Source organism: Littorina saxatilis, linkage group LG15 (genome assembly GCF_037325665.1).
Source record: "Littorina saxatilis isolate snail1 linkage group LG15, US_GU_Lsax_2.0, whole genome shotgun sequence".
In the NCBI taxonomy this organism is placed as follows: Eukaryota; Metazoa; Mollusca; class Gastropoda; order Littorinimorpha; family Littorinidae; genus Littorina; species Littorina saxatilis.
Genome location: NC_090259.1, coordinates 21,858,923 through 21,871,481, shown reverse-complemented (window position 1 = coordinate 21,871,481; position 12,559 = coordinate 21,858,923). Strand labels below are relative to the sequence as shown.

The 12,559-nt window shown below is 38.0% G+C and overlaps 1 protein-coding gene across 2 annotated transcripts in view; it reads left to right on the top strand.

Moving 5' to 3' along the window:
- The first annotated feature begins 3,085 nt into the window (after nucleotides 1-3,085).
- The window catches only part of LOC138948815 (glycosaminoglycan xylosylkinase-like), a 77,640-nt gene continuing 68,166 nt past the window's right edge, over nucleotides 3,086-12,559 (top strand). Inside the window, exons 1-2 of one of the 2 annotated variants that reach the window (XM_070320442.1) lie at nucleotides 3,086-3,174; nucleotides 10,570-10,966. In XM_070320442.1, the coding sequence (XP_070176543.1) occupies nucleotides 3,160-3,174; nucleotides 10,570-10,966 (412 nt within the window). In that variant the 5' untranslated portion in view covers nucleotides 3,086-3,159. Of the gene's footprint in view, nucleotides 3,175-7,923; nucleotides 8,351-10,569; nucleotides 10,967-12,559 lie in introns of those variants that run through there. The other variant, XM_070320441.1, reaches the window with a different exon arrangement.

Genomic DNA, 12,559 nt, shown 5'->3' with positions numbered 1-12,559 from the left:
TAAATCCCGACATAAATCAAACAATACCTAGAAAACAGACAAAACTTGCCTTCACACGTGTCATGAGCGGCATTCGGCTTCTGTTCGGCATTTGACCGGTTATCCCCCGTGGTATACTCGTAGCATCGTCAGTCCACCGCTCATGGCAAAGGCAGTGAAATTGACAAGAAGAGCGGGGTAGTAGTTGCGCTAAGAAGGATAGCACGCTTTTCTGTACCTCTCTTTGTTTTAACTTTCTGAGCGTGTTTTTAATCCAAACATATCATATCTATATGTTTTTGGAATCAGGAACCGACAAGAAATCAGATGAAAGTGTTTTTAAATTGATTTCGACAATTTAATTTTGATAATAATTTTTATATATTTAATTTTCAGAGCTTGTTTTTCATCCAAATATAACATATTTATATGTTTTTGGAATCAGAAAATGATGGAGAATAAGATGAACGTAAATTTGGATCGTTTTATAAATTTTTATTTTTTTTTACAATTTTCAGATTTTTAATGACCAAAGTCATTAATTAATTTTTAAGCCACCAAGCTGAAATGCAATACCGAAGTCCGGGCTTCGTCGAAGATTACTTGACCAAAATTTCAACCAATTTGGTTGAAAAATGAGGGCGTGACAGTGCCGCCTCAACTTTCACGAAAAGCCGGATATGACGTCATCAAAGACATTTATAAAAAAAAATGAAAAAAACGTTCGGGGATTTCATACCCAGGAACTCTCATGTCAAATTTCATAAAGATCGGTCCAGTAGTTTAGTCTGAATCGCTCTACACACACACAGAGACACACACACACACACACACACACACACACACACACACACACGCACATACACCACGACCCTCGTCTCGATTCCCCCCTCTACGTTAAAACATTTAGTCAAAACTTGACTAAATGTAAAAACGGCCGTAACGCAACAAAATTCTTGAGATTTAAGTGTAACGCAAAACACGGTAAAACATCGAGTTTTGGTGTCTGCGTTTTTGGACGTTTTCGCTGGGACGGCTATGATTCACGTCGTGTTAAACAAGTTGTCCGGTGTAACACGAAATTTTTACTCCACGAAAAACTTACTGCGGAGTAAAAATTTCGTACGAAGTTCTTACTCCAAGTACACCTTTCGTACAAAAAAAGAACTCCCCAAGGCACGAAAAAATTACTCCCTCCACGAAATTTGTACTCCCAATTTTTACTTCCAGTAAAAATCTCGTACACACACACACACACACACACACACACATACACACACACACACACACACACACACACACACACACACACACACACACACACACACACACACACACACACACACACACACACACACACACACACACACACACACACAGAACCCCCCTTCCCTGACTCAAAAAGTGTACTCAACAGAGTGGCCGTACGGTTCGGGATGTCAAGTTCATTTTGGTAGGGTTTCTTCCTTAATTGTTTATCTCTAATGCCTACTGACTTAATGCCTATATACTGACCGAAAAACTGCATATATATTGATGTCGGCGTGTAATTTTGGCGGAATCTCGATTCTTGGCGATTACTGATGATGTTTTTGTAGTTTAGATTAAGTAATTCATTCTCCATGAGAAATATTCTCTCAAATACGCCAACATTCTAAGACGACGTCGATATGATGATGATGATGATGTGTGTGTGTGTGTGTGTGTGTGTGTGTGTGTGTGTGTGTGTGTGTGTGTGTGTGTGTGTGTGTGTGTGTGTGTGTTACCGTTATTTGCGATTATATTGGCAATGATAAGGTGCAATCACACGCACACACACACACACACACACACACACACACACACACACACGCACGCACACACACACACGCGTGCGCACGTACAAACACGCACACACACACCGTCACACACTGACACATACACACACCGACACGCGCGCACGTACAAACACGCGCACACTGACGCACGCGCGCGCACACACTCATACACACACACACACACACACACACACACACACACACACACACACACACACACACACACAGAATGATGATTTTTTTTGTGTATTGTACGCAATCTAACACACACACACACACACATGTAACCATGAATTGATGATGATTATTTTTTTGAGAAAAAAAATTGGGTTACTTCACTTTAAACATCAATACAGCACTCCATACAAATGGATAAGGGGAAAGTTTGTCGGCATTATCATAGAGGAAGAAAATGTTTGTCGACCGAGATATCCCATCTGTATGCATTGACAAATCAGGCATCGTGGGGAGCCATTTCCTCCTTTATAGAACTCCGTATATTTACGATTCGTGAATCAATAGATGAAAAAATCATGTTTCGTCTGTTTGGCATAAATTCAAATGCGTATCCTTTGATCTTCTGTTGCTGAATTGATTTTATGGCGTTCCAGTGACGATCAGTTGAAGGTTGACCAGATATATTGCCGCATATTCGATTTTTAGCGACTTCCGTCCTAAGAACAGTTCCTGACCTTTTTCATCTCTACTGCTTTGATTTAATTTCATTGCATGTTTTTGTAAGCATGTCCTTATCTTTGTTTGATTTATTAATGTTCTGTTTGTTTTCAGGTTTTTTTCTCCTGGGGTGGGGGGGGGGTACTTCGCCGAATTAGACGGGAAGAAACACTCCTTTCTTCAGGCCTATTTTCCCACTGCTGTTTGTTTGTTTAAAAAAAAATTAAAATCTTTTGACCTATTTTTATTTTTTATTTATGTTTACTTTCTATACTCAATCTGCCTGGTCTTTCCTCTCAGTTCTCTCAATCCCATCAGTTCAGGTTGGTTCTACTCGATATGGGAGGTAACTGCTATTTCTTCATGTTTCCCAAGGGAGACAACGTGCAGGCTTTCTAAAAGTGTGGATCGATTCGTGTCGGTTGTTCCTTGAAACAAGCCAAAATTTAAAGCAAAGCTATCAACCCACATTCAAGTTTGATGATATATGAATAAAAACAATTCATACCATTTCCATTCACAATAATAATTCTAGCTTACAAAACAAACGGCGAAGGCATCCTCTCTCTTCGTGTAACTTCTTGTTTTGCCGATCCATGATTTTTGTGGTCAAAATGGCAGACGACAAGACCGATATGTTGGTCTGAAACATGTCGCTGAACATCTGGTGCCGTAAGCAGTCAGGAGGATGGCCAGGTTCAAGGTCAGATAATGCGTCAATAATTGGTTATTTACGACAACCCGTTGTGTTGCTCATTTGAATAATCTATGCACCTGTAACGGCTGAGACACTGTCGCCCGTGTCGGTCTTTCCACAACCAGGGAAGTCAGAACTCGTTGTTGATTGTAGAATAGTAGTCCTAGCCTTTCTCTCTCTCTGTCTCTCTGTCTCTCTCTCTCTCTCTCTGTCTCTCTCTCTCTCTCTCTCTCTCTGTCTCTGTCTCTCTCTCACACACACACACACAGAGGTACTCACAGGCACATGCACACACAGGCACATGCACACAATCAATCAATCAATCAATGACGCTTATATCGCGCATATTCCGTGGGTACAGTTCTAGGCGCTCTGCAGTGATGCCGTGTGAGATGAAATTTTATACGGCCAGTAGATTGCAGCCATTTCGGCGCATATTTACCTTTCACGGCCTATTATTCCAAGTCACACGGGAAAAGGTAGACAATTATTAACTGTGCCTAAGCAATTTTGCCAGGAAAGACCCTTTTGTCAATCGTGGGATCTTTAACGTGCACACCCAATGTAGTGTACACGGGGGGAGGGTTCGGACACCGAAGAGAGTCTGCACACAAAGTTGACTCTGAAATAAATTTCCGCCGAACCTGGGATCGAACTCACACTGACAGCGGCCAACTGAATACAAATCCAGCGCGCTACCAACTGAGCTATATCCCCGCCCCAATGCAGACCTGGCAAACGCTATCATATAAACACACACACATTGTGACACACATATATATGGCCCAAAGTCAGAATTGGTGTCCATTTTTGTGACATACAAAATCAATTTTAAAAATGAACATTTTCTTTGTTTTGAAAATAGAGATGTATTTTAGAGCATAAATACGCAAGGAACAGCTATGATTTAAGAAAACTCATGTTTGATCACTTCACAGATTCAGGTTTAAAAGTTTGCAGGAGTTCATAACTTCACACCGATCACTTCACAGATTCAGGTTTAAAAGTTTGCAGGAGTTCATAACTTCACACCGTCACAAAATTTAGACTTGTTAAATCATTGTTGCTACATGTATTGGGTCTGTTTTAGTCATCTGAGCAAATTGCTACAGCAAATTACTTTGCATTTCAAGCAAGTTAAACTTGTTTTGGCCACGCATGATGCAGATGTGAACTCCATTAATGGGAAGTTCATAACTTCACATAATTTACTTTTATTGGTAAAATAAATTTAATTTATACAGGCAGGAAACAATTTGTTTTGCTTTTTAATCTGAAAAAAGTGAGCTGGAACATGAAGGTAATTTTTGAAGATGAAGTGTGGAGAAGATTTTTTGGTTATCTGTATTATTTATAGAAATTAATATTGTCACAATTTTTTCACAGCAAATATTGGCATAAGTTATCATTAAATCTACAATTTTGCTGTTTTTGTGCAAAATGTGCTTGAAAAGTACCATCAAAAGGATTTCAATACACCAAAATGTTTGTCTGACTCAAAGAGTTGGCAGAAACTGAAAGTATTTTTAGAATGTCCTAGGAGTTCATAACTTCACACCGTGACATCACAAACTATGGCTAATTCAAACCAAAGTAAGAAAGTGCATATGTCATCTTATTTTCTCTCCAGCTACTCTTTGTAATCAACATACAACTAAGTAATAAAAGTAAAACATTTGTGAAAACAAACGATAACAAAAATCATAAAATGTGAGCGTGCGCATAACTTCACAAGAATTTTTGCTATGTTGGTCTCTAGTACAGTTACTGTATAATATATTTGCAAAACAATGACAAACTGAGAACACAGAGTTATAGTATAGGCTAAAGCTGCACTTATATTACAAAATCAGATTTTAATTGCCAAAATAAAACAAATTGTTTGAAACTTGTGAAAGTTCATAACTTCACATCAATCACACATTTATACTAAAATAACTAACTAAAGTCTCTTGCAAATAATTCTAAACAAGGTTTTGTTACTTAATGATTTACTTAACCAAACTCAGTCATGAAAACTGTTACCGAAATCATTATTTAGTTAGTGTTTATGTCAGCTGACTGTGTGTTCATAACTTCACATCATTTATTTAACTGAAAAGCTACGTACTAAAATCTGCTGGTAAATTAAAATAAAAATGACATCAAACTGTAACAGCCTACTCTGGAGAAGAGCAGCACATCATTTGAGGTAGTGATTTAGTGTAGTAAATTAATTATTTTGTATAAATCATACTCATGGCATGTGTTCATAACTTCACACCGTGGGGCTGAGGGTCAGTTGATGTGAAGTTATGTACACCGTGCAGTCAACCCAGATTCATGCTGGAATTATCAAAATGTAATTTTGAGGGTTGATATTCAGAAAACTTCTTACAAAATGTCCAGATAAAGTCAAATGTACTCTTTTGCTATTAACAAGGCATTATTATAAACACGCCCTTGAAAAATGAGCTTGAGTTATGTGAAGTTATGAACTTCATGACAAAACGGCTAAGTACTTCAGAAAGAAACAGTCAGCAGCCAGTAGATTCTTTTTGTGATGAAAATCATGGTACAGTGTAATTTGGAAACTGAAAATAGTCATTTTACATATATTTTGGGTTTTGACATGAGTTAGTAACTCTCACATAAAAATAGTGCGCAAGACACAGAGAAAATGGCTAACTAAAGCATACTGCTTGACTTTAGTGACAAAAATTGCTTAGTATCTAAATCTAATGTACTTTTATATGCAAAATTGCTGTTCCACTACAACCTTAACTTTCATGGCTAGCATTTAAGGACAAAAAACACTCTCAGTGGAGATGGTAGGAAAGTTCATAACTTTCTCACAAGAATTTTTTATTTCTCAATTACTCAAACACCAATGAATGAACTTGATGCAAACTTTCAGTGTGACTGCTGCTAGTGGATCCAAATGCATTACAAAGCTAGGTGTTCCCCAACCAGTCAATTTACTCTTTTTATAAGGCAAAAGGTTGGAAAGTTCATAACTCTTTTTTCACAAGAAAATCTGCACGTAAACTTCAAACTACTTTTGAACATGCAAAAACAAGTCAAACAACCCTTTTTATGTTTTATACCTCTGCAAAACATACTGTAAAATACTTTTTTACAAAAATATATCAGGTTTCAATCTTTAATTATTATTTAGAGCTGATCAGTGAACAAAAATGAAGTCTTACGGAAATAGTTATGAACTTTCTGTGAAATTTTGTCTCCCCATTTTCTGCAGGCTCACTGACAAAATTCAAAAACTTTGCTTTGTCAAAGGTACATTTGAGTTTTACTGGCTCAGTGAAAAGTCATTCATGACATTCTGTCCCATAAATATGACAGAGTAGACCATGTTTCAATATGCTGTAAGGTCATGTCACAAAAAATGGCCAAAATGTAGTGCTGCTGACTTCAGATAATGGCGACATTTTCATTAAAAACAACAACTGAGCACACAATGTTTCTCTAGGTGTGTACTTCATACTTTTTTTTACAAGTCTCATTGATCTTTACAAGGATTTTATTTTTCTTTGATGTACAAATCAGGTTAGAGCCAAGGTTGCACAGCTATTTCAGCTGTGGACACCATTTCAGACTTAAGGCCATATACACACACGCACACACACACACACACACACACACCAAGGCTATTCTCCCCTCCTCCGTTCATGTCTCGGTATAACCAGAGACTGGTATGACTACATGCGGTAAATTATGTTCACTCTCTATACGCGCCTCTCTAATTAAACTAGCTAGCTGCCATATCTCTCTCCCCTATAGATCTCTCTCTCTCCCTCCCTCCCTGTCGCTCTCTCTCTCTCTCTCTCTCTCTCTCTCTCTATATATATATATATATATATATCTTTTTTCAGTTCTGTTTGTGTTCTTTCCTGAGATGTGTACCCCCACCCACACCTCTTTCTCGGAGTCTGACATCTTCATTAAATATAGGCTATACAAGTTTACTAACTTACCAAGTTTGCCCAGTCTCCCCCTGTCTCATCAGCTCTTCTCTTTTCTTAACTGTAAAACTTGTTGTAATTAAGTTGGGCATAGTTATTCATGTTATAGTTATACCATATCTTAAATTAATTCTTCAGCAGCAATTGCAAGTACATGAAATGGTAATTATAAGGTACATACCATAGACAAATTTTAGAGTACACATAAATCAATCATGAACGGAGAACGTTGCACAGTTTCTTCTTCGTACACAACAATTACCCACCTGGCAAACGCTATCATATAAACACCCAATCCTCCCCACAACTGGTAGAGGTAGGACGTACTCAGATCAAGTGCCCATTTTTCTTCAGACATGTTCAGATTTGAACTGCATCATGGTTTTATGCCAGAATTAAATGTCTGGTCAATTGTGAACACTATTAAGGTATTTAATTATTATCATTATTGATTGTTTGTAATCCTTTGGAATGCAGTACATCTATGTGACAAAATACCAACAAATTATAATGATTAATACTTAAACAATAACTTTGAAACATTTGTGACATTTTGTTATGTAGTTCAACACACAAACCTTTTTCAGATTCAGATGGTATGTTATAACTTATATCTCACCTACTTTGAGAACATAAGGAAGAATCCCCCAGTGACACACTCATTCAATTCTTTAGCGAATCAGTGCATCCTTATTGATTCAATATTCGGAAACACCTGGTACTAATTAATCTGATCATTTATTTAGCTGTTGACTTATGATAACTCTAAGCTCAGCTGTTGTGTGTACCAAGATAGTTCACCAGAAGGTGTTGGCAGTGTCAAATGATTGAATTGGACACAGAGTGATTTGTGCGCACATACCGGAGACATGTTTGTGAATATTCAACTAATCAGTTGTAAAATGTAGTTTGATTTATATGTGGCCAAAATGGGTAAATTCTGTTTAAAAGAACCATTGGATTTTCATGGTGTACTGTTTAAAATGTGCGTGACAAGTACGAGGAGTGTTGTGGAGCAAGCTACCTCCATTCTCTGATTTATTTTATTTTAATAAGACACAGTGTAGGCGACTTACTAGACATAATTTATGTGTCTTCCAGTTGATTGTGGTGACTGAATGGTTATGGATCAGGTGCCAATGCTTTCTCTCACAAAACCTGGTGGTGAAACACAACTTTTTTTTGTACACGACAAAAACTCTGGGGACAAAGAAGATGAAGTAAGTTCGTTGGAATTATTTTGCAGGTGGTATAATTTGACTGTTTGGAGGTACTTTGAGGTGTATTGTTGAATGCAGAACTTTTATTTGGAATTTATGACTTATAAATTATATAATACGCCTTTCAATGAAAATTTCAGCTAGACAGATATCTTGGCTGACCATTAATGTCATCTGTGATAACAATACAGCATGGGTAGCAGTATTAGTGTGTGTGTATATATCTGGAACAAAGCAGGAGTTAAGCAGTGAGTGCTAGGTCTCTAGATCAGATGGGAAGGGGTGGTGCTGTCTTGTTCTCATCCGCAGTCTTAGGTCACTGGCGCATACTTTTCTGATCTAGGCAGGGTTGTTGTGACCCCTGGCCGGTCAACCATTTGATAGTTTTGATATACATGTAGGAGCTCAACTTGACTCCTCACTGAACTTTTTTGTTTTGAAGCGAGGACATTCGGAGCTGTACATGAATTTCAGTCCAGATCCAACTGGCCCATAATGTCCCCTTAGTCTGGGAACAAAACTGGCGTTGGGAGTATTGAACATGACAGTGATACACACAAGTTGGTAGTTGTATTATAAGTACATGTGTATTACATGTAGCTATTAATGACAATGATCAAAACTAATTCATTTCTTTTTATCGTCTTAATCTGTTAGTGTTCTGATGTAAGTCCAGCAGTAGATAGGTTAAGCCTATTTTAACATACTGGAAACTGGTAATCTTCCAGTAGGTATTAATTTAGTTTTACTAAAGCCTGCTGGGACACAAGTAATGGGTTAGTGCATTTGTAAACAGGAATCGCTTGACAAGTGGCCCCCTTCATCCCCCCCTTCCTCGTCCTGATATGGCTCTGCGTAGTCGGCTGGACGTTAAGCAACAAATAAACAAACAAATTCTTTTTATCGTCATATCTTCAGATTGAAAGCTACAGGAACTAGCTGCTACTGTGCTAGTTGTATTTGTCATTAATATCTTTTTTCCTCTCATACAATAAGTGTATGTGTGGCTAAGGGATATGATATCTTTATCTTAATGAGTAAATATATAGCAATATGTTGTGTTTTACTGCTTTCATATAATTGATTGATGCATTATATGACAGAAAGAAATGTAAATGAAGTAGGCAGGTTCATAATTATGTATGCTACTCAGTTAATGAAGAGTGTCAGCTATCCCATAGTGACAGCTGTCATTGTGCTTGTTGAAGGATTTATCTTAATGTTTTTGAAATGGATGAGCCAGTTTTAACTTGGGAGAATGTATTTCTTGCCGTAAGTACATTGTATCCTTTAAGTATGCAGAAAAAATGTATTCTCTCTTCACCATTATCTGTATTATATATGATAGAAGTTTTGATGGGTTTTCTTTTTCTTTTATTTTATTCAAAAAGGACCATTTCTGGAGAGAACTCATGTCGTTTTTGTATATGTGCGGTTTCAGTATCATGTTCTGAGAAGTCACTTACTTCACCCGCTGTTGAAACATTACATGCATTAAAAACTGACACAGCTGTATATATGACTTGTCGTCAGAAATATTTTCTTCTTGTGAAAAAAATATGATTGTTCTTTGAACGGAAAAAAGGGTAGACCTTCTGTTGTCAGACTGACTGCAGTATTAACAAGTCGCGTAAGATGAAAATAACATTTAGTCAAACTCAGTCGAACTCACAGAATGAAACTGAACGCATTGCATTTTTTCCTCAAGACCGTACACTCGTAGCATCGTCTGTCCACCGCTCGTAGCAAAGGCAGGGAAATTAACAATCCAGAAAATCGCGTTAGCGGTTGCGCTCAGCCCCGGCGAAACGTTGTTCAAGAACTTTTTTTTATTCAAGAATATTCTAGAAACTTGCATTCTCCCAGTAAGGTAATATATTGTACTACGTTGCAAGCCCCTGGAGCAAATTTTTGATTAGTGCTTTTGTGAACAAGAAACAATTGACAAGTGGCTCTATCCCATCACCCCCCTTTCCTCCGTCGCGATATAACCTTGAATGGTTGAAAACGACGTTAAACACCAAATAAAGAAAAGAAGGAATAGAATTCAGACCCTCCTGCTTTTTAGGTGGTTGGAAGAAATGACCCACTTCTCCAACCCCTACCCCCACCTCTCCGCTGAAGCTTCTCATCATTTGGACTATTGTGTTAATAATGGTCACACCATCTTAGGTTCAGTATTGTACTTTAGTAAAAATTCTGACCCTCCTTTTTTTCAGGTGGGTGGAAGAAATTCCTCCACCCCCCGGCTGAAGCGTCGCTTCCAGTTTCTCGTCGTCGGGACGATCATCTTTATGGTGGCAATCTCGTTTTTCATTCTCAAGCCGGAGATCTCCGGCACCGGGCAGGATTCCTCCATCTCCGCCTCCTTGGGCAACCAGCTGGAGGTCGCTGGGGATGTGGTGGTGAATCGTGTGGGCCTCCCGCCAGACGTGACAAAGCTGACCAACGGTGAGGCTGTGGCTGGGGTCCCAGTGCAGAAGGTGGTGGAGACGTTAGTGCAGAAGTATCATGTGGAGTTTGGGAGGGAGTTGGAGCCTGGAAGGTCACCTTGGGAGGTCGCTGCCGGCTGGGTGACCCCTTATCAGGTCCTGCCGGAGTCCACGCCAGATTTGGGTGAGTTTGATTTTTAATTTTTTTTTTTTACACATGCATGCAATTTTTTCTTTAGTGTGTGTGTGGTACAGTGGAACCCCCCTTTTAATTCTCTCCCCTTTCACATCCGCCACTCTCAGTCACCCCAAGCATTCAAACGAGCACTTAAAACGCACCTCTTCAAGAAATACAACCCCTGATTTTGTTTTCTCAGTCCATCAGTAGGCTACATGTAGTGCATTTGTTGTTTTAGTGATAATGTATATAAACATCTGGGGCTGTTTTCAGTTATTATTGTTGATAACATGTTCTGTTTGACGGTTGCTATTTCCTTGTTTTCACTACCTATTTTATTCATGTTTTTATTTCTTAGTTAGTGGAAGAATCTTTTGTAATGTATGTTTGATGGTGTATGCTTTTAAATTAAGCGTTGCTGACTATGAATGTAGATGTAAATGCTTGTATAACTGTGTTTTAATTTTAAATGTGTCAAGCGCAAAGAGCATAATTGTAAAGTTATGATGTTGCGCTATATAAATGCTCATTTATTATTATTATTATTATTATTAAGACTTCCTCCTTTTTAAGACCCTCCTTTCTCAGATGTTCTGTTCATAACCTCTTTAAATGTACCCCCATTTTAAGATTCCCTCCATTTTTGAAGGTCGTAAATGCATGTATTCGCTCCTATTTTTTCTGTTTCCATTTTTTCTTCTGTCCTGTCTGTTCAGTGGAGGCAGCTGTTTAACATTGCTTTTCTTTCTTCCTGTCTCTCTAAATTCTTCCTTTCTTCTTGAAACTGATGTGAGCTTTGAAAGTGGGGTACATGCATGTCTAGGTAAAATGAGACAGAGAGGAAGAGAGAGTGTGCATGTGTGTGTATACATGTATGTGATCCATGGAGAAAGTCAGAAACAAGTGAGAGGAGAAATAAAAGACAGCTAAGCTTCAAAAGAGTCGCATGATGTTGGTACATTGACTTGGCGTATTGGAGGTGGGATGCAGGAAGGTTACTCTGCGTGAATAAATCAATCTTTCTAGTGGGTGAAAAAACTCATTAAAAATAAGCACAGATCAAATAGCTCTCCACTTAATTATACTATCTCAGTCAGGGGTGTCGTGAATATTGCACTAAGATTTCATTCATTCCATTGACATATGAAGTCTGGACAACTGTCGTGTATGTTAAAAGCATTCTGGAAAGATGTTAAAATGTACGCACAAATACGTTATAAAAAAAATGTCTTGCTGCTCTTGGTATCATAAAGAAAATGTGATTCCCTTAATCTTTCATGAAAAAATAATGGAAGAAAAATGTATATTTACCTGCCATCCTTTTCTCGTTTTCTGACTTACATTAGCCCAGTTCGCACAAATGCATGTATTGAATTTTGGATTAAATCGTTCTGTTGCTTTTTTTTTTATTGATTCAAACGATCTCAGAACACACAAGCTTGAGTGGCTTTAACTGTTTGCTTGATGAAATCAATGAGAGGCTGAGCTGCTGGTTATTGTATAATTTACAAGCTCATGATGGATAGGTTTCTGCTATTCTTGCACAAGGTATAATAGACTTGTGTTTGATGTTGATTTTATGTATTGCCTCACTCTATT